This window comes from Capra hircus, chromosome 1, assembly GCF_001704415.2.
Source record: "Capra hircus breed San Clemente chromosome 1, ASM170441v1, whole genome shotgun sequence".
Lineage (NCBI taxonomy): Eukaryota > Metazoa > Chordata > Mammalia > Artiodactyla > Bovidae > Capra > Capra hircus.
The window spans coordinates 135150516-135178428 of record NC_030808.1 but is presented as its reverse complement, the minus strand read 5'-3'; the positions used below and the strand labels follow the sequence as shown (position 1 = coordinate 135178428).

The following is a 27913-nucleotide window of genomic DNA, read 5'->3' as shown; positions in this document are numbered from 1 at the left end:
CTTGGGGTTTTAAGGGCCCAAACAGGAGCAGGGTTTCTGGATACACCTGGAAACAAGTGAAAAGGGATGAGCCTGTTGTCTTTGACTTGTGATCAGCTTATTCTTCTCACACAGTCTCCCAGGAAGGCCTCTGCCTGTCTTCCTCCTATTCTACTCTGCCTTTGGGGCAGTCGGCTTCCCTCTTTTATGGAATGAGCACAGAGGTTGATTCAGGACCAGATCTGGCTGCCCCGGATTCAGAAGCAGAGCCACCCCCACCCCAGCCGGCTGCGGCTCTGCTCCTGGTACAGAGCAAGCACAGATTAACAACGGGTTGATTTTTCTTTCATTCCCTTCCAATCAGCACTTTTTTGTTGGATTCCACCCACGGGTCTGTTCCAGAGGTCAGGAAATGATGTGATCAGCCTCGGCGAGGAATGAAGGGGGAGGGCTGAGGGGAGATTGGGCAAGCGGGCTGCGCAAACACAAGGGGTCAAGGATTGTGCTCGGCCAGCCCCGCGGGAGATATAGGGGCGCGGGGAGCAGGGAGGCGACGCAGAAGCCGTTCGGTCTGTGCTCTGCACTCCACGTTACAGACCGGGGAGGATGAGGCCCGCTGTCCGCGCTCTGTTAACCTGCGCGGTTCTGGGTGAGTGTGGCCGCTGGGAAGGCCCTCAATGTCGCCAGCCCTGGCCCCCCTGCATTTCGGAGCCCTCTGCACCCTCCCTGGGCTCCGCGCTGGAGCTGGAAGCCTGGGACCTTTCCTTCGCTTCTCCCCGCTGCACCCTTGCACCTGCTTCCGCACTGCCTCAGGGACAGCTCTGCGCCTGCGCGCACCTTCTGGTCCTGCTGGTGGCTCTGCCACATTCTCACTCTCTCCTTGGTTTCCCCTCGTATCCAGTAAATCTTGTGGTAGCGGAATACAGGAAATTAGAGCGCTCCCGTCCCGGTTTATCAAATCCCTTTGTTGCAGCCTCAAATAAGTCCAAACTGCTTAGGATGGCCATCAAGGCCTTCCCACAGCTGGTCCCACCTCCACTGACAGTCCGATGTCCCATGAGTGCCCTTGGTGCTGACCGTGCCACACTAATGAGACAGACACTAATGAAGGGTTCTGAGCATGGGATTTGAAGCCAAACTTTGAAGGGTGGTGCCGCTTGGCCTGGGAAGGTCCCATGGCAGTAAGTAAGGCCACAGATCCAGGCACTGGTGGAGGGCACCTTGCTGCACAGATCTGCCTGTCGCTGTTGGGCCCCCTTTGTCCTCTAACTTCTGCTAGCCACTCGTGGTGCCTTTATCTTACCTTTGGAGCCTTCTGTGTTAAGTTACTTGATTCTCTTGAAAAAGTTAGCCCTTGAGACTCCACCCACCTTACTTACCTTTACACTTCCCCCTCCCAACCTCAGAGGATCTCACAAGGCTGTGGAAGGGAAATGCATGACTGAGGACAAACGTCTGTCTTTGGGGCCTCAGGAGGGGTGGTTTGGTGAGGGTCTGGAAGAGTGGGTTTGGGGAAGTCTGCCACTGACCCCTTGTTGCCTGGTTCGATACCCCGCAGGTGGAGATGGGGTTAAGGGTGATTGGAGGAGTAAATTTCCTGTGGTCCACTCTTTTTCTATCCTGGAGAACCATTCCCTCCCCATCTCCTGCTTTGTGCATCATAGATATTTATCAGCTTTGAGTCAGCCCTGTGTTGTTGGTCCACAGAGTGGAGGCGACAGAGGGCTTTGGCGAGAGTGCCAAATGCTCATATCATGGAGACAACACATCTGCAACCATGGGGATTGATTTTCACAGACAAGGCTGGCTTTAGCTTCTGCTAATGACAGTCCAAAGGCTTAATTGTGGAAATTGAAGGAAGGGTCATTGGAAACAGAGAAACATTGACTATGTGGAGTTTCTAGTTTTTCCTAGAATGGAGGATGATAGATGAGCATCTCATCAATCATTTACCCCTTTCTTCTGGCCAAGCAGATGGAAAACAACTCAGAATGTTATCTTTTTTTGTCACCTGGGCAGAGACCAAAGTTTGGAGACCTGATTTCTAGACCACTCAGCTATTAAGAGGCTAGGTAACCTTGGGTAAAGCATCACTCTCTGAAAGATACTAATTAGGAGAAAATGTAATTCCTACCCTGCTGGCTTCCCAGAGTTATAGCATTGAACCAACAGCTTGATGTAACTAAAAATCCCCCGTGGATGTGGAAGTTTGTATTCCGTGGCAGGCCACACGTCATGAGGTGAATGAAGGAGGCTCAGAGAACACAGAGGAACAGGTTGTTGTCGCCAATTGAGAGCTAACAATCAAGCCAGCATCCCTCTGATCAGCACATGCTGGTCAGTGGGAAACTAAGAGGCCATCTGAATACCCGTCACTTGTCCCCAGACTCAGAAAGCCGTGAAACCTCTGCCCTTGTTGTTCATGGACAGGAGTGGGGTGAATAGCAGAGAACGGAGAGGAAGTGGCCTCCCTGACCCTCCAGAGGCTGCTGCTGTCCTTCCCATTGACACAGGGACCTGTGGCCTCTCTCCCCTAGGGCTGTGTCTGGCGGACCCCGAGAAAACTGTGAGATGGTGCACCATTTCAACTCATGAGGCCAATAAGTGTGCCAGTTTTCGTGAAAATATGCTTCGTATCTTTGAGAATGGCCCTTTTGTCTCCTGTGTGAAGAAAACCTCACACATGGATTGCATCAAGGCTATTTCGGTAAGTCACTGCCACCTAAAAGAGAGTGGAAGAAAATCCATACTTTCTCTTCCCTGTCATTTGAAATGATTCTGTACTCACAGGTAGGAGACTGATGTGTGGAACAGTCAGCCCCTAGTGCTAGTAAAATCATTTTAGACCTGAAAATAGGAGCAGTCATCTTTAATGGCTTGATGCAACATATAACATACTCTAAAAGAGGACTGTTTTTGACCCACTAAGTTCTCTGAACTCAAAGAAGAAACGCATGCTGTCAAAATGACCATGTAACACTATTTTGGGGGTTCTTGATGCATCACAAGAAGTAGACGAATGATACGCACAAGGAAGAGGAATACATTGTCATGGTTGGAGATGATAACTGATCCTTTTGTTCTAGGTTTTCCAGAATACTTGTTCAACATTGTTGCTGCTCACCTGAACTTGGGTCAGACCCTGTGCTGGGCAATGGGGCTGCAGTGGTGACTCTTAAGCACACATGGTCCTGATTCTTGAGTAGCTTACAGTCCAGTCAGGAGAGAAGAAAAACATGCGAACAAGTAGACATGAAATTTCAAATTGTGTGATGTGCAGTGGAGGAAAAGAAACAGAACTTCCCCAGGAAACTTGCTCTGGTCTGGGTGTCAATAATACTCTCCCTGAAAGGGAGCAGTGAATCTGAGACCCCAGGGATAAGTATGGGTGAGCCTGCCAAAAGCTACAGGTTGAGTATGTCGGGCAGTGAACCATAGCATGTGCAAAGGGCCTGAGACAGGGGAGAGCGGGGCTTGTTTGATTTTCTGTAGGGGAGCTAGGGTGACTGGAGCAGAGCAAGCAGGAGACTGGAAGGAGCGAGGGGCAGACGTAGACTCGGTCAGATGGAGAGTGATTCACTGAAGAAATCACTGCTTTGGTATGAATAACTGGTCTGTTGTGTGTGTGTGTACTGAACCTCAGTCACCATCCAGTTACCATCCAGAGTTAATTATATCTCTTGATTTATGACTCACTTTCAGATTTGGTATATGCATACCCCTCTTTGTGTTGAAATACATTAATAATATGAAACAATACTATCTACAAACCTACCAGAGTTTCTTAAAACTTCACCACTGCCAGTAGCTGAGCTCTAGGGCTACTGTGTGGCAGCATGGATTCTACAGGAACTTCATCACTTGGGGCACCCTCTAACCCTGCTTAGAACTATCCATGTGTTTCCCTATCCAGAGCAAACAGAATCCCAAAACTTTCTTGCTTTTTATTTAAAGGCTTGTATAGGTATATATTGGGCTTCCCTGGTAGCTCTGAGGTTAAAGCGTCTTTCTCCAATGTGGGAGACCCTGGTTCAATCCCTGGGTTGGGAAGATCCCCTGGAGAAGGAAATAGCAACCCACTCCAGTATTCTTGCCTGGAGAATCCCATGGACGGAGGAGCCTGGTAGGCTACAGTCCACGGGGTCGCAAAGAGTTGGACACGACTGAGTGACTTCACTTTCACTTTCATAGGTATATATGGATGATTGCATAGTATTTCTTCTTAAAATATTTTATAAACATGTCATTACTATGTGTTGTCTTCTCATACTTGCTTTTTCCTCCTCAATGTTATACTAGGATTTCACCCATGTTGTTGAATACAGCTATTGTTCATTCATTTTCAGAGCTCTGCAAAAGTCCATTGTGTTAGTATACCACAATTAATTTTTTCTTTTCTGGTCATTACACATTTGAATTGTTTCCAGTTTTCTGTTATTCTAATCAGGGTTAGAGGAATATTTTTATACAGATCTCCTGGTACACAAGTATTACTAGTTTCTCTGTAATATATATGTACAAACAGATTTTCTGTGCCACGGGATGTGTGAGTATTTGACTTCAAAAACACTGCCAAATGTATTTGGGTTTTTAAGCAAATGCAATGTGTTTATTCAAATTTCCACTGTCATCAGCCAAATATGAAAGAATAATTCATATAATTCTTGGCGATTTTGATATTTTATCATTACAAATTAATCACTGTCTCTGGCAGTGCTTTTTAACTAAAGTTTATTTCTCTGATATTAACATACTACATTAACTTTCTTTTAACTAGGATTGTCCTTCTATGTCTCTTTCCATTCCTTTATTTTCAACTTCCTGTGTGATTATCCTTCAGGTGTGTCTTATGAAAATGGTATGTTGCTGGGGATTTTGTTTATTAATTAAATCTGGTAATCTCATTTATCTTCTGTGGTAAATTTAAACCATTAATAAACTATTGCTTTCATTAATGATAAATTTATACTTATTTCTGCCATATTACTTTTTGATTTCTCATAGTCCTCCTTTCCCTCAGATTTCTTATTTTAAAAAATTGAGTTTGCACATGTGTGTGTTCATTTGGATTGTGTTCCCTTTATTCCATCTTTCCCCTGTTGGAAGTAAATTTAAACAATTTGTTGATATTCTTTAATGACGTCCCTTAAATTTTCACTGTATAATTTTAGCTTAACAAAGTGTTAACAGTAAAATAATCTTAACCCCCCCCCCCACCTCTTTCTGAAACAGAAAGAGAACTCTGGACTATATTGATATTTTATGTCTGTCTTTTCTTAACTAACCCTGAAATGTAGATACTTCATGTATTTCATGACAGTATACATACATATTATATAACTAAGTATGTGTGTGTATGCATGTATAAGTTTGTTCAGTTCAGTTCAGTCACTCAGTTGTGTCTGACTCTTTCCAACCCCATGGAGTGCAGTATGCCAGGCCTCCCTGTCTATCATCAACTCCCGGAGTTTACCCAAATGCATGTCCATTGAGTCGGTGATGCCATCCAGCCTCTGTCACCCCCTTCTCTTCTCGCCTTCAATCTTTCCCAGCATCAGGGTCTTTTCCAAGGAGTCAGTTCTTCACATCAGGTGGCCAAAGTATTGGAGTTTCAGCTTCAATATCAGTCCTCCCAGTGAACACACAGGACTGATCTTTAGGATAGACTGGTTGGATCTCCTTGCAGTCCAAGGGACTCTCAAGAGTCTTCTCCAACACCACGGTTCAAAAGCATCAGTTCTTCAGTGCTCAGTTTTCTTTATAGTCCAACTCTCACATCCATACATGACCACTAGAAAAACCATAGCCTTGACTAGACGGACCTTTGTTAGCAAAGTAATGTCTCTACTTTTTAACATGCTGTCTATGTTGGTCATAACTTTCCTTCCAAGGAGTAAGCGTCTTTTAATTTCATGGCTGCACTCACCATCTGCAGTGATTTGGAAGCCTAAAAATATAAAGTCTGACACTGTTTCCACTGTTTCCCCATCTATTTGCCATGGAGTGATGGGACTGGATGCCATGATCTTCATTTTCTGAATGTTGAGCTTTAAGCCAACTATTTCACTCTCCTCTTTCACTTTCATCAAGAGGCTTTTTAGCTCCTCTTCACTTTCTGCCATAAAGGTGGTGTCATCTGCATATCTGAGGTTATTGATATTTCTGCTAGCAATCTTGATTCCAGCTTGTGCCTCTTCCAGCCCAATGTTTCTCATGATGTACTCTGCATATAAGTTAAATAATCAGGATGACAATATACAGCCTTGACATACTCCTTTCCTGATTTGGAACCAGTCTGTTGTTCCATGTCCAGTTCTAACTGTTGCTTCCTGACCTGCATACAGGTTTCTCAAGAGGCAGATCAGGTGGTCAGGTATTCCCATCTCTTTCAGAATTTTCCACAGTTTGTTGTGATCCACACACAAAGGCTTTGGCATGGTCAATAAACCAGAAATAGAAGTTTTTCTGGAACTCTCTTGCTTTTTTGATGATCCAACAGATGTTGACAATTTGATCTCTGGTTCCTCTGCCTTTTCTAAATCCAGCTTGAACATCTGGAAGTTCATGGTTCACATACTGTTGAAGCCTGCCTTGGTGAATTTTGAACATTAGTTTACTAGCATGTGAGATGAGTGCAACTGTGCAGTAGTTTGAACATTCTTTGGCATTGTCTTTCTTTGGGACTGGAGTGAAAGCTGACCTTTTCCAGTCCTGTGGCCACAGCTGAATTTTCCAAATTTGCTGGCATATTGAGTGCAACACTTTCACAGCATCATCAGTGTAAGTTTGTGTATGTGCCCAAAAGTTCAGATAGAGGGAGGAAGACACACAGAGAGAGAAATTTGGATTTATCTGCATTTTTGCCATCTAATTCATTTACCATTTCTTCTTCTTCTTCTTTTTTTTTTTTTTTAAGCTTTAAAAAAAATTTTGGCCATGGTGTGTGACTTTTGGGATCTCAGTTCCCCAACCAGGGATTGGGGCTTCCCTGGTGGCTCAGTGGTAAAGAATCTGCCTGCCAATTTAGGAGATGCGAGTTTGTTCTCTGAGTGGGGAAGATCCCCTGGAGAAGGAAATAGCAATCCATTCCTGGAAAATTCCATGTACAGAGGAGCCTGGCAGGCTACAGTTCATGGGGTCGAAAAGAGTCGAACATGATTCAGCAATGAAAACAACTACAAAACCAGAGATGGAGCTCAGGCCATGGCGGTGAAAGGGCCAAATCCTAACCACCAGACCACCAGGGAACTTGCTAGTATTCCTTCTTATATTTCCAACCATCCTTCTGGGATGTTTGCTTTTGAAATGTGTTCTTTTGGGGATACTTTAGAGTCAATTTCTTGGTATTAAACTCTGTCCGTTGCTTGCTTGTTTTCTCTGCAAATGCTGGTCTCCCCTTTATTCTTGAATGGTAATTTTGCTGAATGTGTAGTTTTAGTTTGATGCTTTTGCACTATTTAAAAATATTTCCCTGTTTCCTGACTTCCTCTGTAGTCACTGAGAAGTCCGGTATCATCCTGTTGGTCCTTTAGTCATCTCACTGGATAACCTCGAGCCCTTGGTCGATGATGTTCCCTAGATTCGCCATGATGTTTCCAGCTGTGGGGATCTTGGTGCTTACCTTGCTTAGAGTATGTTGGATCTGTGGAATCATGCTTTTCAGGAGGTCTGGAAAAAGTGCTGCCTTCCTTCTGTTTCTTTCTTTTTTTAATTCTAAGATTCCAAGAAGACACACGTCAGGCTTTCTTTAATCTAGCTTCCATATCTTTTGATCCCTCTTTCATAGCTTCTGTCTCTGCACCTCTTTTTGGTACAGATGGGCATCAAATTCATCCAGGATGAATTATTCAGATATAACTTTCAGTTCCCTCATTCTCAATTTTAATCTGTCTTATCAGTTGCTTATTCATTCACTTTTCACATTTCAATGGTTACACTTTTTGCTTCTAGAAGTACGAGTTAAATTTTCTTTTTATTCCTGGTAATCTCCTTTTCTGTGCTTATCTCTGTGATTATGGCCTTCACTTTGTGCATAAAGCCCATATATAGCTCTTCTCCATTGCTTCTGGGCATTCCAAACTCCGCAGTCCTTGAGGGCCTAAGTCTGCTGCCCCTGTCGATGCCCATGCATCGTGGCTTCCCTTCTGCATTTGGTTATCTGCACTTGGGAAGTCATGCTTGATTTTAATCCTCCACCTTCCTGGGGGTTCAGGTTCCCTTCAGAATCCCTGTGGCCCTCGTGGAGTTAGGGCCGCATGAGTTAGACCTTGGCTTCTTGATTTCTGAGCCCCTGAGGCCCCAGTGATTCCTGCCCAAGATACTGGTGTCTGGGCCAAGAAAGCCCCAACCTCACTGCTGTAAGAAAAGCTCTGTTTTTCACTCATTTATTTTTATTCTGTGGTGGGTGGGGTGGGTGAGGAAAGTCTCTGGAGGTTTCACCTACCTTTGGAATACCAAGAAAGCCATAAAGATTGCTTCATATAAGGAGTCTAGTTGTGGAATAAAAGAGTCCTTCACCGACATGCATGTTGCCATACGGGCATGTTAAGTTGCCATACATGGCACTGAAATGTACACGTAAAAATGGTTAAATGATAAACTTTATGTTACATTATCTTGTTACAATAAAACAACAAAAAGAACTCCAACCATTGAAAGAAAAGTTTCAGCTAGACAAATACATATTTTGGCTTACATTATTATTATATTTCATTTGTAAATACTATTTTCTTGTTATTTACCTATAACATGATGCAGATTGTGGAGTTATAGTTTCTCCTTTGTAATTTAATTCATAAGAACTATTTATTTATGGAGTACTAGCAAGGGATTCATGAAAAGTTATTTTGATTAAAGATGTTTGAAGCAAGAAGGAAAGCAATAAAAATATGTTACGAAGTGTCTATATAAAGGTGGTGCATCTCATTTCGAGAGAAAATAAATTCTAGACCTAGTGGGAAGGTATTTATAATACTTCAAATGAAATGTTGGTTTAAAGAAGAGAATTAGTAAAAGCAAACACTAAAAACAAAACAAAGCAAAACAAAACCCAGAAAGTAAAAGTGTAATGGAAGAAACAAACCCACACTGCGTGGATTCAAATCCCAGCTATATGACTTACTATTTATGTGGGCTGGGGAGGTGATTTAAACTTTCTCTGCCTCTATTTTTTAATGTGTAAGATGGAGCTGAGTTGGACAATGATGTCTGAGTAGTTGATTAAATGAACAGTCAGCCATAATGAAACTAAACACTCATTAATGCTCATAATGAGCATTAAACAGTCGGTTTAGAGTATAAGCATGAAGTTAAAGCCAGAGAAAGCTCCAGTCCCTAAACAAAAGACTCCTGTGGTTATGTGGACCCAGGACAGGAAGGAAATGCACTGAGTACTGAATTGCAGTGGAGAAGGATGTCTTCAAGTCTCCTCCTCCCCATTGAGAGTTCTCCACAAAGACATCTGAGGACGATCTCAGCCGAAGGCCCAAGATAAAGAGGTTGGACCTGAACTTGAAATATAAATATGTGTAAAAGCATGGCTAGGCAGAGAGACTGCAGTCCTTGATGCAGCTCCTTCGAGCCTGTAGTGAATGGACTGTGCACCCAGTCTCTTGTTGGAACTTTCCCCCAAGAGGCCAGTTGGCAAAGCCTCTGTAAGTTAGGTCAGCTTTGCAAATCACAATAGTTTTCTGGGCCAGTAGCTAGACTCTTCCCCGGGAAAAGAGAAAAATGATTCATTCCATCTCTGCAGGAATAAGGAAAATGGTGGCCAAAACCCCTCACCAGGGAAGCTGAGTTAACTAAAGCCCGTGGTGTTACATGAGGTCTGGGCAAGCTGAGGGTTCGTCTGGCCTCAGATCTGAGAAGCACTACCAGTCACTTCCACACACCCAAGTATAGGTGGGCCTTTCTTGGAAGTAAGGGCTTCACTGAACTCTGGTTTGTTCTCTTTCAGAATAACGAAGCAGATGCTGTGACGTTGGATGGAGGTTTGGTGTATGAGGCAGGCCTGAAGCCCAACAACCTGAAGCCTGTAGTGGCAGAGTTCCATGGGACAAAAGATAGTAAGCTCTCCCTCGGACCCAAAAAGTAATCTGTAGCCCTTGTTCTCTCCTGGTAGATACTGGGTCTTGTCTCATTCAGGCAGGTAATAAAGGTTAACTACTTATGAGCTTTCCCCATTGGGGACTGAGTGGGGAATGAGGGGCCCTGTCAACCACCATAGATACAACTCAAGGTCTCTGGGAGCTTTGGGCTGGTTGAGGACTGGTGTGCATGACACTGACCTCCTAGGCAGGCTGTGTGCAATGAACTGAACCACTGGGGTTTAGAATAAAGAGGAGTTCTTCAAGAACCACATGTAGGGGAGAGACCACACAGGAGCATGTACCTGGAGCCCCCACAGCCTTGGATCTCATCTGAGAGCAACTCAACTGTTCCTGGGTCTGTGTGAGGAGCAAAAATACTTAGAGAAAGTTAGGAATGTGGCCTCTGTTGCCACAGTTCCAGTTTCCAGGGTACAGGCAGACACTCCCTGCAAGGCCAGGGTAGGCAAGGGCATTGGAGCACGTGTGCACATAGCTTCCTTGCTCCTGAGTGTGCCTGGAGGATTATTACAAACGTCTCTCTGTGGTCCGTCCTTTCCCCTGTAAGCCTAGGAAGGCTTTTTCCGGTCCTCTTTAGGACCCAATCCATCATTAATGTTACCTCTGGGTACCCCTTCCCTGCTTAGGAGCCCAGTAGTAATGAACAATGCTTCTCTGGTGGGCGGTTTGAGAGTCTTTCATCCACACTGTCCCTTCGTAGACCCGCAGACTCACTATTATGCTGTGGCGGTGGCGAAGAAGGGCACTGACTTCAAGCTGAATGAGCTCAAAGGCAAGAAGTCCTGCCACACAGGCCTCGGCAGGTCCGCTGGGTGGAACATCCCCATGGGAAGACTTTATAAGGAATTGCCTGATCCACAGGAATCCATTCAGAGAGGTAAGTGGGCAGGAGGGTGAGCGCCCTCAGCAGGAATCTCTTCAGATGCCCACACGGGCCACACTGGCACCACTCAGACATGGTCAGGTGATGACGTGTGATGGCTCTGGGAGTGGAGGTGGGAGATCAACCTGCTTTAAACGGGCAAATCTGCTGCATTAGCAGCTAATGGGGGCTGTCAAGAGTCCTTTTTACCTCGAAGCCCCTGATACCCCACCAGAGGCTGTCCTGTGGAACTGGCGGAAGGGAACAGAGGGCTTCATTCAGGGCCAAGGCTCCTGGGCCCTTTTGTCCACTTCCCTGGGGTGCTTTCATGTCATGGCTGATGACTTCCCCATTCTTCTGGAGCTTTCCTAATGGCCATCTGCTGGCTATGAACTTGGCCTACACCTCTCTGAGTGGGTCCTCCATCTGGTCTTGGAGGCCAAATTCAACGGGACACATAGGCCTATGCCAGTCTGGTTCTTGGGGAGGAGGTAGGAGGGAAGGGGTTAAATGTGTCCCTTTTTGAAACCCTTTAGTCTTGAAGAGAGGCTTCTCAGGTGGCCCTAGCAGTAAAGAACCTGCCTGCTAATGCAGGAGACTCAAGAGACATGAGTTGAATCCCTGGGTCGGGAAGATCCCCTGGAGGACATGGCAACCCATTCCACTACTCTTGCCTGGGAAATCCCATGAAGAGAGGAGCCTAGTGGGTTACAGTCCATGGGATTGTAAAGAGTTGGACACGACTGAGTGCAAACACACATTCATTAAGGCAAGCTGTAACTGTGGGGGTGCTGGTTTTGTTTGGATCTCTCTTGTGAGCCTGGACTGGGAGCTGTAGTTGCCTCTGGCCAGGCTGGCTCATGCCCTGTTTTTCTGTGTCTCTGTGTTGAGCAGCTGCGGCCAGCTTCTTCTCTGCCAGCTGTGTCCCCTGTGCAGATCAGTCATCATTTCCCAAACTGTGTCAACTGTGTGCGGGGAAAGGGACAGACAAGTGTGCCTGCTCCAACCATGAACCATACTTCGGCTACGCAGGGGCCTTTAAGTGAGTGAGACTGGCTGCTTCTCCATCCTGGCTCCTAAGTGTCCAGTGTCTTCAGGTTGGGGGGCTTCCCTGACCTGTAGCAGAGCCCAGCCTGCAAAGGGGCATCCAGGGTACCTAATCCCCTCCCAGGAACTCAGTGACACAGCTGGGACTCTCCAGGCCAGGCCAGTGCATACTCTCTTCATGTGACGTTGACAAGGAAGTCCCCTCCTGGGACCCTTTCTGTCTCCCCAGAGTTTCTCACTGGGCTACACAGAACCGGAAGTGACAGGCACTGCCCTGGCGCCCAGGGTGCTCTGTGATGACGGCCCTTTGCTCTCCGTGGCATCTGTGTCAGCTGCTCAGTGCCCTGGCCTCTCTCCTGCCTCCTCTCTCTGTTCCTGTACAGGCAGCTCATGGCTGATTTCTTGCTCCCTCTTCTCACTTGGTTATACCCTAAAGTTTTAGAGCCAGCAAAGAGTCCCTTAGGAAACATTATGCCTTTATCCTTCACCAGAAGTTTGAAAGCACTTTTCACTATTGAAGTATCTTTAATACCTTTTTGATGCTTTGGGGCACATGGTGATAGCCCTCCAGCTTCTGTGAACTCACCCCATATCTCCATGGTGCCCTGGGGATCAGCTCTCCCGTGGTGCTTCCTCAGCTGTGGGTCTCCACGGAGGCCTCCCCCAGGCCCTATCCTTGTCCCAAGGCTGGACGGTGTGGTCAGACACTGGAGCCTGAGGAGAAGGGCCTGCCCTGCAAGAACTCCCTAATGTGTCTCCTCTCCACAGGTGTCTGGCAGAGGGCAGTGGGGACGTGGCCTTTGTCAAGCACTCAACAGTATTCGGTAGGTGATAGGAGAAGAATCTGTGGACCCTTCAAGCAGAGGGCCTTCCTTTTCTTTGTCTTCATGCTCAGGTGTCAGACATGAGCATAATGTGTTCCTCCTTTCTCACTGCTGGGATGTTCACCTGTGAGGAGGTGTGTGCCCATAGGGTCCCCACCTGGACTCCTGGGCCTCATCCTACCATTCAGCTTACTGAATACCAGGCCAGTGTTGCAGTAGCAAAGGATCAGGAGCAGGTCTGGCTGACCCTGGCCTGTAGTCGGCCTGCTGAGATGAAATTTCCTATGGGATGTGGGCAGTCACCCCTGCACTGGGCATCAGAAGCTTCTCGACCTGTAACTGGCTATGGGATCGTGAGCAAGTCAGTTTCCTTCTGGCCTTCACTGTTTGCTCTTGGCTTCTCAGCTCACACAGTTCTTGATTCAGTGAGGTTGCAAGGGAGAGGAGGGGACACCTGCCATCGACTCATATGGGCTTCCTTCCCCAGACAACCTGCCTAACCCAGACGACAGGAAAGACTATGAGCTGCTCTGCGGGGACAACACCCGGAAGTCTGTAGATGATTACCATGAGTGCCACTTGGCAAAAGTCCCTTCCCATGCAGTTGTGGCTCGAACTGTAGGCGGCAAGGAGGATGTGATCTGGGAACTTCTCAACCACGCCCAGGTATCAAATCCCCTATCCTCTCTCCTGCTTAACAGTCCCTGCTTGTATCTGGGCGTTTCCTTCACTCCCTCTCAGCCACTGTGGAAGTCATTCTGTGTTCAGGACATAGCAGGGACCACGCCACACACCACCCACTTGCATGAAGACACCCACCCAGTAAAGCCCTCTTGGAGTCGCACATAGCCTAGTCCTGCGTTGTCTTCTGCCAGACCCTTACATTCTGGGTCAGTGATATGAAGCTGCTCCTTCTTGCTCTCTTTCCTTTCTCTCCCATTGGAAAGGAAATGGTCTCTTTTCCAAGGTCCCTCAGCCTAACAGAAAGGGAGTTGCATGCACAGCCAGCCTTCCTTTCCCAGAGTAGCAGAATGCCAGACCCGAGCCAGTTTCTCTTGTCCAGCCCTCCCATCTGTCCATCAAGGCAACCCCACAGCCTCTGAAGTTGAGTTTCTTACACCCAGTGAGCTATCATCCAACCAGGGAGACAGGCATAGAAAAAAGTTCAGGGTATCAGGTATTTGTTACACGGCCCAAGAGGGCTGTGAATGGAGAAGGTGCTGGGTGGGAAAGAGCAGGTCTAACTGCCCTCTCTCCTGGCGTCTTGAAAATTTCAGTTTTAATCTTTCTTTGGGCCCATTTTGCAGCATCCCTTGTTGCTGTAGCCATTCAGACCTGTGTTTTACTACAAACAGGAACATTTTGGCAAAGATAAACCAGACAATTTCCAGCTCTTCCAATCCCCTCATGGGAAGGACCTGCTGTTTAAGGACTCTGCTGATGGGTTTTTAAAGATTCCTTCTAAGATGGATTTCGAGCTGTACTTGGGATATGAATATGTCACTGCTCTTCAGAATCTAAGAGAAAGTAAACGTAAGTATTTGGAAAGGACCATGTGGCTCTAGGAGTCTGGAAATCTGGTGAGGGTGGGGATTGGAGAGTAGAGTCTTTCCAGGTACTGAACAGCTGTCCCAACAATCCTTCCTCTGCCCTGTCTGTCCAGCCCAGTGTTAGACGGATGCTAAATGACTTTGGCCATCATGAGATGGACCTGAGCATCACCAAAGGACATTAAAGGAAATTCACACTTAAAATGATTCGTATTGGAAACTCTCTGGAGACCAAGTAGTTAAGACTCTCTGCTTTCACTACAGAGAGCCCAAGCTCGATTCCTGGTCGGGGAACGAAGATCCTACAAGCCACAAGGCAGGCCCCCCACCCAAAAAGAAGAAAATTTGTATTGATGCCAGTATTGCTTCCCTTGTATAAGCCAGGGCTCCCCTACCCACTTCATGAAGCCAATTAGCCTGGTACGAAGTAAGTCAAATAGAATGAAACTGCTACAAATAAGCACATCTGCAGCCAGTGCTGTGATAACCATGTGCCATAGTGAAGCTGGAGCTTTAGACTGGTCAGTCCTTCTCCTGAATCTCCTTGGGTCATTAGAGATGTGTTTGAACACTCATTTATTCAACAGACATGTATTGACCATCTACTATTAATAGCTATAAACTGTGTAACATGCTGGGCATATAATGGTGAGGCAAAGATGTATTAGATTCTGTTGTCATAGAACTTTCAGACCAGTGGGGAAGACAAATGTCGAAGGAATAGTCACTCCACTGAATGTTCAATTGAAATGAGAGATTTCCTCAGCAGAAAGAAAACAAAACTCCAGAAAAAAATATCAGGCTCTACAAGAGTGCAAAAACAAAGACAAACAGGTCCCAGAATTGAGGTAAAGCTTCCCTGAGGACACGCCTCTTGAGCCGCTCTGAAAGCTGGGTAGGTGTTTGTTTATTCAGCAAACATTTATGGTACTGACCGTGAACCTGGCATTAAGGGTGCCATGGAGAACAAGACAGGCATGACCCTCGCCCTGGCCAAGCTTATGTTCTCCTGCAGGGAACAGACAGTAAGCAATGAATAAATATACATCTGCTCGGATGGTTAAGTGCTATTTCTAAATGAGGGAAAAATAACCCCAGCCTGAAGTGATAGAGTGCCTTGGAGTTGGGAGGAGAGTGGACTTCTCAGAAGAAGTAATTTTAAGTTAAATATAAATGATAAGAAGCCAGCCAAGGGACTGTTATTGCCTTTAATTTCTAAGAAATTAATTCCTTGAATGGAATCTGTTTGTGTATTGCTAAAAAAAAATCCCAGAGTCTTCCTGAAGACAGCAGCAAAATCAGCAAGCCACATCTGAGCCTCTTCTCATCGCTGGTTTTCTTGCTTATGTCCTAGCCCCAGACACCTCAACGGATGAGTGCAAGGTGAAGTGGTGTGCAATCGGTCACCAGGAGAGAACAAAGTGTGATCGGTGGAGTGGGTTCAGTGACGGAGCAATAGAGTGTGAGACGGCAGAGAACACTGAAGAATGCATCGCCAAGATCATGGTGCGTCCCTCCTGCCTCCGCAGGGCAGCGCTGCCGCCGCCCTGTCCCCAAGGCTGAGCGAGCGCTCCCAGGATTACACGAAAGCAGGGCTCCCGGGAGCCTCGCCCGCACCGTGGGAGCCCAGCCCCACAGGAGCCTCGGAACCTTTGAGCTTGTGAACCTGAAGGGCTCCTGCGGGCTTGTTTCTTCCTAGTGTCAGAACTCTGTGGAGGGCAATCTGAGCTGTGTCTACTTAGGGAGGCCGGACCTCAGCGTGAGTGTGCCTGAGACCCACGGTGTGCCCATGGCAAGTGTGACAAGGTCATGTTACTGTGCAAGCTTTGTTGCTCACGAGGGCATTCCACATTTGCTTTTAGAAGTGCTGAAAAACCGAAGGGTATAAATAAGAAAATACATAAAAAGTAACTGTAACCTTATAAATCAGAAAAAATCCTGTTAACTGGGCTCATATCATGAAATTTATTACCCTTTTCTCCCCTAAGGTTATCTAGGGAGCCTTTTTCTTGTTTTCAGAGAATGACTTGCTCCCATGTTCCCAAAGAAAAAAATCACTTTTTGAAAACATGACTTTTTAAAATGTATTTTATTTTTTAAAGAATATACACTATCCTGTTTACAGTGGTTTGTCTGGGGACCAAGTTTATGAGGAACTCTCTTTCATTTCTTTTTTTCTCTTTTTTTTTTAATTCAAATTTTATTTTTCTTTTCCATTATGGTTTATTATAGGATACTGAATACAGTTCTCTGTGCTATACAATGGGACTTGCTGCTTCTCTAGTCTATGTATAAATATAATAGTTTGCACCCGCTTATCCCAAACTCCCAGTCCATCCCTCCTCCATCCCTCTCTACCTTGGCAACCACAAGTCTGCCCTCTATGTCTGTGAGTCTGTCTCTGTTTTGTAGATAAATCCATTTGTGTCATATTTTAGATTCCACATATAAGTGATATCATATGGTATTTGTCTTTCTCTGAGTGACTTCACGTAGTATGATAATGTCTCGATCCGTCCATGTTGCTGCAAATGGCATTATTTCATTCTGTTTTTATAGCTGAGTAGTATCCCACTGTATATATGCACCACATCTCTTCATCCATTCGTCTGTCGATGGACGTTTAGGTTGTTTCCATGAAAACATGATGTTCTAATGTTGATAGTTATTCCAGAGTGTGGGTGTGCTGCAATTTATTGAGCCATTTCCTTGCTATTGAGTATTAAGTCTGGTCCTGTCTCATTGCTATTATGAATCATACATGCATGTTTTTGCCTACTTACACATTTTGCCCAAATAGTTTCCCACATATCTGATTGTTCCTTTAGGGTATATTCCTCAAAAGTATATTTCTAGGCCTAATGGGAAGCTTGGCAGTCTTATTGAATTAAGCTTCTCTGAAATTTGGGGCTTATCAGCTCTATTCAGTTCAGCTCAATTCAGTCGCTCAGTTGTGTCCAATTCTTTGAGACCCCATGGACTGCAGCATGCCAGGTGGAATTCCTAGTCTATCACCAACCCTCGGAGCCTGTTCAAACTCATGTCCATCAAGTCCAACCATCTCATCCTCTGTCATCCTCTCCTCCTCCTGCCTCCAATCTTTCCCAGCATCAGGGTCTTTTCAAATGAGTCAGTTCTTCGCATCAGATGGCCAAAGGATCAGAATTTCAGCTTCAGCCTCAGTTCTTCTAATGAATATTCAGAACTGATTTCCTGTAGGATGGACTGGTTGGATCTCCTTGCAGTCCAAGGGACTCTCAGGAGTCTTCTTCAACATTGCAGTTCAGTTTATTTGACTCCTTTGAGCTTATTTTACTCATTCATTAAAGATCTTTTATTGAAGATCTTTAGATCTGAAATAAAATCAGAAATAAAATAAGATCTTTAGCACTGAAATAGCACTCAGCTAACGACGTCAAGATTCAGGGCAAGGCACTCCATGCCGCAGACACAGCCCTATGTCTCTGACTCCATTTGTTTGTCTTACAAATGAGAATTCTTGGTGTCAGAAAGGTATTGTGAGTGTATCTGGAACAGTGTGTCCTATGAGAGGCCAAGGGGACTGAATGTGGGTCTTTGCTCCTGAAGAAACAAAGCAAATCATCCAGAGCTGATCATCAGTCCACCATGGTCTGGGTGACAATGGGAGTACCTTTTATTTTCTATGTCAGGTCTGCCTGACTGATCCTCTGAGGGTCTATTACCAGCACCTTCTGTCTCTTCACAAACCTGTGCTGGCAAGGTTGCTTCAAGGGAACAACCAGATGGGCACGTGGGACTGGAGAGGATCTCTTTTTACCTGCTGTGATGTGTTGTGTCTTTGCAGAAAGGAGAAGCTGATGCCATGAGCTTAGATGGAGGCTACCTCTACATAGCAGGCAAATGTGGCCTGGTGCCTGTCCTGGCAGAGAACTATGGTAAGTGGGAAGGGCAGTGGTTCATTTCCTCTGTTAGAAAAAAACAACCTGAGACAGGAGACAAAATCACAGGCTGATTCAGCCACAGGGAGCATAAAGCTCTTGCTTATTGAGCACCTCCTACTTCCTAGGCTCTGGGCTCCCTCATCTCTCGTCCCTTCCATTATCTTGAAGGATGAGAATCTTCTACCATACCTTCTACTGTACTCCAACAAGGGAATTGGAGACTGCACTGGGAAGTTCTAGCTGAAAGGGACCCCTCTGCAGAGGACAGCTAGGTTCTCAGCTGGGATTCCTGGCAGATCTTGCTTCCAAAGTCTGCACTTTGCCTGTTGCCCTGGTGCAGGGATTCAAGTACAGTTAGCTTGGTCACAGGATAGATACAGTGGGAAACTTGAAATTTAAATTTTGGGGCTAAATTCCAGAGGCCAGGGAGCTAAAATGAGTTTGCATAATCCAGAGCCTGGACTTTTTGGGAATTGGTAATATGTAGATAGTTTTCCTGGCTCTTAAAATTCTGAGCTGCATATGGGGAAGACAATTTTCAATCTATACATGAGTGTTTAATGACTTTGTTTTTTCCTCTGCAGAAAGTGAGGGTACAGGTTGTACGAACACACCAGAAAAAGGTGAGTTGGTATTGGTAACCTCATGAGTTTATGATAAATTCCCATTGCTTTTGGGAAAGCATAGGCAAGTTTAAATTCACATCAAAAGTAGATAAGAGACCAATTTTCAGAATCAAAAGAACCATGGGAGAAAAATAGTTGGCAAGATAATTACACTTGCCACGACACACACATGGGAATTCTCATTTAATCCTATAAGATATGTCTTGTCATCTTCTAAGGACGCATAGAGGAACAACAGCTTAGAGAGATTACACGTTGTCTAGACTCTGACATCCAACAAGAAAATACAGACCCTCCCACTACTGCTTTGCATTGCGTGAGGCCTGCAAAGTTATAAACAAGAGTTAGCACCAGCCCAGAAACCTTGCTGACATGTGCCTCGTAGGCCTGAAGGGAGAGGCTCACAAAGGAAGGTGTCTAGAGACATGAAATTGCCCAGCCTCCCAGCCAGGGCTAAGCCTAGAAACCCAGGCCAACCTGGCTCTCACCCAGGACTCTGGCTTGGGACAGATCTGGAAAGATGTGGCAAGAGCAAGACAGGAAATCTTATCAAGGATTTGGGCTCTGAGTCCCATGCTTAAGTCCCTGCAAGTCATTTCCAGCCATTAGTGTACAAGTCTGTTCTCATCACTTTTTCCAGTTACAGCATCCCAGCCTCTCCCCATCATACTAGGAAGCAAGCTCTTCAGCCAAAAATAGAACCATTCTTAGTCCATGAGCAAAAAGATTTGTATCTTTTCTATTGGTAACAATTTCATGAATTCATTAAATTGGAGAACTGACATCATGAGTTTCTATTCTATTCTCAGTTTTAAAGATCAGCATGTTTTTACTGCCAATGATTGCAGCTAACTTGATTATGATAGTTTCACTTTGCATATTTATTTTGGTGCAAACCTTTGTTCTCCTTATCGTAAAACATCTGACCAGGATAATAAACTGACAGTTTGTTGCACATTTACTACTCTTTTCTGATAAAATTGTTAATGTTTAGAATGTTGGAGTTACATGTACCCTTCCGTATCCATTCCTCTGCTATTCCACAGTGGAGGGTGAGTTGCTAGTTTATGTCAGTAGCTTCAGGCATTTGGGGAAGTGTTGTCCATCATCATCCATTGCTCCAGTGATTAAGTATTCTTACTGTCTTGTTTTTTTAAGTTCAGATTAATCTCCACCTCAGTTATTAGGAAGACCCTTTCAAAGAGAGAAGGAATGATTTGGGATACTTTTATTCCATAGGATGATGACTGGGTTTGACTGTAGACAGACATTCTGGAGGGTCCAGAGGGGTTAATACTCCCTTTTGGGCTGTCTTTCTTGTAGGGTATCTTGCTGTGGCTGTGGTTAAAGCATCAGATGCTGATCTCAACTGGAACAATCTGAAAGGCAAGAAGTCCTGCCACACTGCAGTAGACAGAACTGCTGGCTGGAATATCCCCATGGGTTTGCTCTACAGCAAGATTAATAACTGTAAATTCGGTGAGTGAGCTCTGGGAGGGAGCTGTTGTCAGGGTTGGGTGGAAAGAGGTGCATTGGCAAGAGGAGTATGGTACAAGAGGCCCTTGTTCTATGATAATACAATCTGGTTCAGTGAATTTCAAGGAAATAAAGGAACGGTAGGGCTGGGAGGTGGATCAGAATGACTCTTCTCAGTTGCACATAATGGCTTAAGTGAACATATGCTTACTATTATCTCTCATGAAAAAGACCAGAGACAGGAGTCCATGTTGGTATTGTCATTAGAAACCCAGGCTTCTTTGTCTTCCTGCTTCCCCATTCTTAGCATGAGGCCTCCATCTTCAAGGTTACCCGTGGTTGCCATTACATCCATGATCCAGGCAACCTTAAGGAACAAGAAGCCTTGTTAGGAGGTAAAGGAGCCAATTAGGAGGTCTAACTCAATTACTGCAGCTAACTTCTCATTGCCCCTAACTTAGGTACATAGTCACAATTACCTGTAAAAGGGGCTGGAAAATGCCATCTTTTATTTAGATTTTTATTCAAAAATTAAAAATAGAATTACTGTATGATCCAACAATTTAACTTCTGGGTATTTACTAGGAAAAAAAAACAAGAATGCTAGCTCAAAAAGATACATGCACCCACATGCTCACAGCAGCATTATTTACATAACAACACATAATATGGGAAGAACCTGTGTCCATCACGAATGAATGAACAAAGAAACTGTGGTTTATATGTATAGATAGACTATCACTCAGCCATAAGAGGGAAAGAAATCTTGCCACTTGCAACAACATGGATGGACCTTGAGAATACTATGTGAAATAAGTGAAATAAAACAGGTAGAGAAAGACAAATGCCATTTGCTCTCATTTATACATGAAATCTAAACAAAACAACCTGAGCTCACAGACACAGAGAGAACATTGGTGGTTGCCAGAGGCAGGGGTTGGGGATAGGCAAATTGAGTGAAGGTAGTCAAAAGGTATGAACTTTGGTTGTAAAATAAGTCATAGGGATGTAACGTATATCCTGGTGACTATAGTTAATGCCATACTGTGTATTTGAAAGTTGCCAGGAGAGTAGCTGTTAAAAGTTCTCATCACAAGAAAAAAATTTTTAATGTGATATACCATATTAAAAAATTAAGTAATAAAAATCATATGAGCATCTCAATAGATGCAGAAAAAGCTTTTGATAAAATTCATCATCTATGCATAAATGCAGAAAGGCAAAATGGTTGTCTGAGGAGGCCTTACAAATAACTGAGAAAAGAAGAGAAGCAAAAGGCAAAGAAGAAAAGGAAAAATATACCCAACTTACTGCAAATTCCAAAGAATACCAAGGAAAGATAAGAAAGCCTTCCTAAGTGAGCAATGCAAAGAAATAGAGGAAAACAACAGAATGGGAAAGACTAAAGATCTCTTCAAGAAAACTAGAGACACTAAAGGAACATTTCATGCAAAGATGGGCACAATAAAGGACAGAAACAGTATGGACCTAACAGAAGCAGAAGATATTAAGAAGAGGTGGCAAGAACACACAGAAGAACTGTACAAAAAAGATCTACATGACCCAAATAACCACAATGGTGTGATCTATCACCAAAAGCCAAACATCTTGGAGTGTGAAGTCAAATGGGCCTTAGGAAGCATCACTATGAACAAAGTCAGTGAAGGTAAAGGAATTCCATCTGAGCTATTTCAAATCCTAAAAGGTGATGCTGTTAAAGTCAATATGCCAGCAAATATGGAAATCTCAGCAGTGGCCACAGGAATGGAAAAGGTCAGTTTTCATTCCAATCCCAAAGAAAGGCAATGCCAAAGAATGTTCAAACGACTGCACAATTGCACTCATTTCACATGCTAACAAGATAATGGTCAAAATTCTCCAAGCGAGGCTTCAACAGTACATGAACCAAGAACTTCCAGATGTTCATGCTGGATTTAGAAAAGGCAGAGGAGCCAGAGATCAAATGGCCAACATCTGTTGTACCATAGAAAAAGCAAGAGAATTCCAGAAAAACATCTACTTCTGCTTTATAGACTATGCTAAGGCCTTTAACTGTGTGGATCATGACAAACTGTTGAAAATTCTTAAAGAGACAGGAATACCAGACCACCTGACCTGCCTCCTGGAAAACCTGTATGCAGGTCAAGAAGCAACAGTTAGAACTGGACATGGAACAATGGACTGGTTCCAAACTGGGAAAGGAGTATGTCAAGGCTGTATATAGTCACCTTGCTTATTTAACTTATATGCAGAGTACAACATGGGAAATGCCAGGCTGGATGAAGCACCAGCTGGAATCCAGATTGCCAGGAGAAATATCAATAACCTCAGATATACAGATGACACCACCCTTATGGCAGAAAGCGAAGAGGAACTAAAGAGCTTCTTGATGAAGGTGAAAGGGGAGAGTGAAAACGTTGGTGTAAAGCTCAACATACAAAAAACAAAGATCATGGCATCCAGTCCCATCACTTCATGGCAAATAAATGGGGAAACAATGGAAACATTGAAAGACTTTATTTGCAGGGGCTGTAAAATCACTGCAGATGGTGACTGCAGCCACAAAATCAAAAATGCTTGCTCCTTGGAAGAAAAGTTATAACAAACCTAAACAGTGTATTTAAAAGCAGAGACATACTTTGCCAATAAGGGTTCATATAGTCAAAGATATGGTTTTTCCAGTAGTCATGTATGGATATGAGAATCGAACCATAAAGAAGGCTGAACAACTGAAGAATTGATGCTTTTGAGATGTGGTGTTGGAAAACACTCTTGAGAGCCCCTTGGACTGCAAGGAGAATCAAAACAGTCAATCCTAAAGGAAATCAGTCCTGAATATTCCTTAGAAGGACTGATGTTGAAGCTGAAGCTGAATCTCCAATACTTCGGGCACCTGATGTGAAGAGTCAATTCTTTAAAAAAGACCCTAATGCTGGGAAAGACTGAAGGCAAAAGGAAAAGGAGACGACAGAGAATGGGATGGTTGGATGACATCACTGATTCAATGGACATGAGTTTGAGTAAGCTCCAGGAGATGGTGAAGGACAGGGAAGCCTGGAGTGCTGTAGTCCATGGGGTTGCAAAAATTTGGACACAAATGAGCGATCAAACAATGAACAACAACAACAATCATCTATTTAAGATAAAGACTCTCCAGAAAGTGGGCATGAAGGGAACGTACCTCAACATAATAAAGACCATATATGACAAGCGTACAGCTAATATCATACTCGACAATGAAAAGCTAAAAGCATTCCCCAAGACAAGGATGTCTACTCTTCCCACTTTTATTCAATATAGCTTTGAGAGTCCTAGCCAAAAGCAAAAGAAATGTAACCCTGTATGCTGATAGATATTAACTAGACCTATTGTGGTGATCATTTCACAATATAGTCACAATAGTGAATCACGTTGTACATCTGAAATTAATATAATGTGCTTGGCACACTGCAGTCCAGGGGTCGCAAAGAGTTGGACACGACTGAGCAACTAACACGCACATGCACATCAATTATATCTCAATATAAAATTAATGGAGAAAAAAATTAGGAGAAAAAAACCCAACTTGATCTTTATTACAGAGAAACAAGAGGAAATGGCCATTTGGTGGATGGCTACAAGCCGTGCCATGGAGCTTTCTAGGCAATATGGTGTAAGGAATTCTCAGGTCTCTTTAAGATCTTGGCAGATTTAGCTCTTAGGCCTGTTTGAAGGGGTGGAGATCAGTTTGTTCTCTGTGTCCTCTGAATATCTTCAGGTGGGGCCTTAATTCTACCTCCTAAAATCTGTGCATAAGTTTACCATGCATATGTTTCCTTGTGGTTCTTATTTACTTTAACTTCCTGAGTACTTTCCCCCTGTCACCTCCAAATATGTGTAGCAACTTTAAAAGGAGAGGCCTCTAAAGACAGTTAGAGCCAGGCAAGTCCTGTGTGTATTGGAGAGGAGGTTCAGATTCAGAGATGCAATCACATCTCTGCACTAACATGCTCTGTGACATCAGTTTGCCAGGAAGGTAGCTGGGGCGACTTTCAGGAGTTCTGTTCCCCACCAACAAGGGCACCACATCTGCTCTCCTGAGCCTCCTGGCAGTTATACAGCCATGGGAGAGCCGCTGAGCTGTGAGTGAGATTTCCCCAAAATTTTCTTGGGTTTGGAGTTCTAAGTTCTTCTCTTAAATATAAATAAATATATAAATATTTATAAATAAATGTAAATAAAAGCTCTTCTAATAAATATCAGAGAAAAAAAAAAAAACACCTGAAAACAAATGGCACAACTCAGGGAGTGAGACCTTCAATTTTACACCTGCTTCAGTCACCTTTCACATAATTTCCATCTCATCTCTCTTTAGGTGAGTAATGACACTATTGGGAGGCTGATGGAGTCCCCTCCACCTGAATTGTAATGGTTACTTACCATTTCCAGCCTCAGTGAAGTTTTCTTTCAGAGCCTGCTGCTGCTGCTGCTGCTAAGTCACTTCAGTCGTGTCTGACTCTGTGCGACCCCGTAGACGGCAGCCCACCAGGCTCCGCTGTCCCTGGGATTCTCCAGGCAAGAACACTGGAGTGGGTTGCCATTGCCTTCTCCGCTTTCAGAGCCTACCACCTGGCAACTCTTGAGTTGATGGCAGGTCACATAATAAGCATTCTACCGAACCTGGGCCACACACACCTGTGATGTGTTAGATAAAGTCCACTCATACTGACTCAGGAAGAGCTGACTTTCTCTTGTCCTTCCGCACAGATGAATATTTCAGCGCAGGCTGTGCACCTGGATCTCAGCGAAATTCCAGTCTCTGTGCTCTGTGCATCGGCTCAGAGAAGGGTTCAGGAAAGGAGTGTGTTCCCAACAGCAATGAAAGATACTATGGCTATACCGGGGCTTTCAGGTGAGTCTTATAATCCTCATACAAAAATAATAATAATCCCAGCCCTGACAAGAGTTCCTTTTAGGAGCTCAGGTGAGATTCTTATATTCCTAGCCCATTAGTCCTGCATGTTAGGGTGGCATGTTTACAAACATATGTAGAAACCTGTGTGAAGAGGCATCCAGGCCCCTCCAGGACACCATCTCTGGAACTGGCTGTCATAGACAGCAAAGACTGGTGGTATAGTGCAGGTCAGGAGTTCTCAATGGCAGGGGGTAGCAGGGGAGGGATTTGCCCCTCAGGGGACATTTGGCGGTGTCTGGAGATGTTTTTGATTATCAGCAGGGTTGAGGGGGTGTAACTGGCAGCTGGTCAGGAGAGGCTGATGAACATCCTGCATGCGCAGGGCAGCAACCTACAACAAAGAAGTATCTGGCCCCTAATGTCACTAGTGCCAGGTGAGGAAACCCTGCCGTAATTGAATAAGCGCAGGAGTCAAGCATCTGGCGCACACTCTTCCAATCACCCCTGGGGGGCCTGGGACCACGGAAATACACAAAAGGAAAGCCCATGATTTCTACATCTTTGCTTACATCTCTGTTTCATGGAATTTCAACCATTTTTAAAGAGACACCTATGCACTTTATGACCTTATTAGTTTTTAACTATCCTGTCTGACTTGGGCTTTTGCTACCCTGGTAGTTCATGAATCCATCAACTTCACAATGATGGTGGTATTCATAACTAAACTGCTCACTAGCAAAGGAAAAACAAAGATTATCTCAATTTTCTAGTTAGAACCACCTTGTGAGTTAGAATAAGAACAATTCACAGTCCACAAGTTTCCAATTTCACAAGCAGACTGTCCATAAGGAATCAGCTTGGTGGAAAACTGCTCCTCTAATATCTGTATTGATGCTTGGGAAAGGATGCAGACCTGTTGGAGAAAATGTGCCAGAGTTTAGAATTTAATATATAAAACTGCAATTGTATAACTACAAAGCGTATCAGAGGTTTTGTTTTCTTTTTATTACTTATATTAGTAATATATAAGATTAGTGATCAAATGGGGGTCACAGTTGCTGATATCAGATGGCCAGCCCTGGCTCTCTAAGGTGGCATAATACTCAGCCATAAAAAGGAATGAATTGGGTCATCTGTAGTGATGTGGATGAACCTAGTCTGTTATACAGAGTGAAGTAAGTCAGAATGACAAAAACATATTGTTTTTTAACAATATTGTAAAAATTGTATATTGTATATTAATGCATATATATGGAATCCAGAAAAACAGTACCGATGAACCTATTTGCAGGAGAAGAATAGAGATGCAGACATAGAGAACAGACTTGTGGGCACAGGGAGGTAAGGAGAGGGTGAAACAAATTGGGATAATCTTATTGACATATATATGTATATACTACCATATATGAAAATAGATAACTAGTGGGAAGTTGCTGTATAACCCAGGAGCTCAGCTTGGTGCTTGGTGATGACCTAGAGGAGTGAGATGGGGGGTGAGAAGGAGGCTCAAGAGGGAGGAGATATATGTATATGTACAGCTGACTCACATCATTGTACGGCAGAAACAAGCGCAACATTGTAAAGCAATTATCATCTAATTAAAAATTTTTTTAAAAAACCTTGGATTATAAGATGGCCCTTCTGAATGACAGATGTAACTCTGACCTCTTTTCTTCTCTCTCCCTGTCTGGGACTCCACAGGTGTCTGGTGGAGAAGGGAGATGTGGCCTTTGTGAAGCACCAGACTGTCACACAGAACACTAATGGTATGTGCACAACCCTTTGTCCCCGTAAATCAGGGTCACTGGTTCCCTTGTGTTCAGGATGTCTTTGTAGAAGTGTTAGGGGCTCTTGTCAGGGTCCAGAGCTGTGATTTTCAACTTGTTTGTTCACTGATGAGAGACGCATCCACTTGGGTAGGCAGAATGGTGAGGACCGTGAGCTTCCCAGTGGCTCTGAAATCTCTCCTAGAAGCCTTCTCACAGGTGTAGGCACTGTGCCTTCTTTCCCCTAAATACTCCTAAGAACAAGGACTTTTACATACTTACATTATAATCAGCAAGATCAGGAAATTTATACTAACGTGGTTTAATACTCATCACATCCACAGTCCCTATTCAAAATTAGTGAACTTATCCCCCAAAGGCCCTTTATAACTATTTCTCATATTTCTAGGTCCAATATATATATTTAACCACATTATAAATCCACGCGGAAAAACATACAGACAGTAGCACCCCTGTAGGAATAAGCACCAGGACTTTGGCTTCTAAAACCATTCTCCAAGAGGAGGAACCATGGCCCCTCAGAAAAACAGCTGATTCTGGGGCTGGGGCAGGAAAAGTGTAAGGTGAACCGAAGAGCATCTTGCTGAAGTGCTCAGAGAGATGGAACGTGTCAGAGCACGTTGGAACTATTGTGAAAGCCCTCCACTGGCCAGATCTGACATTTTGAGCATTACAAGAAATAATAACAGTAGTAAGACTGAACAACCCATTGAATAAAATAAGAACACATGAGTCCATCCTGATTAAATGAATGAGTATAAGGGAAACATCTTCTTTATTGTAGAATGCTAATTACAGACATAGAAAAAATCATGAAGTTAAACCACTATCGCTTGGCA

The 27913-nt window shown here is 44.2% G+C and overlaps 1 protein-coding gene across 1 annotated transcript in view; it reads left to right on the top strand.

Moving 5' to 3' along the window:
• LOC102172205 (serotransferrin) overlaps positions 484 to 27913 on the top strand; it is a 39813-nt gene continuing 12383 nt past the window's right edge. Inside the window, exons 1-14 of the mRNA XM_005675551.3 lie at positions 484 to 628; positions 2517 to 2686; positions 9935 to 10043; positions 10786 to 10962; positions 11842 to 11989; positions 12763 to 12818; positions 13306 to 13484; positions 14174 to 14351; positions 15723 to 15874; positions 18195 to 18285; positions 18876 to 18914; positions 20241 to 20396; positions 25140 to 25284; positions 26989 to 27053. Of these exons, the coding sequence (XP_005675608.2) occupies positions 586 to 628; positions 2517 to 2686; positions 9935 to 10043; positions 10786 to 10962; positions 11842 to 11989; positions 12763 to 12818; positions 13306 to 13484; positions 14174 to 14351; positions 15723 to 15874; positions 18195 to 18285; positions 18876 to 18914; positions 20241 to 20396; positions 25140 to 25284; positions 26989 to 27053 (1708 nt within the window). The 5' untranslated portion in view covers positions 484 to 585. The remainder of the gene's footprint in view (positions 629 to 2516; positions 2687 to 9934; positions 10044 to 10785; positions 10963 to 11841; positions 11990 to 12762; positions 12819 to 13305; positions 13485 to 14173; positions 14352 to 15722; positions 15875 to 18194; positions 18286 to 18875; positions 18915 to 20240; positions 20397 to 25139; positions 25285 to 26988; positions 27054 to 27913) is intronic.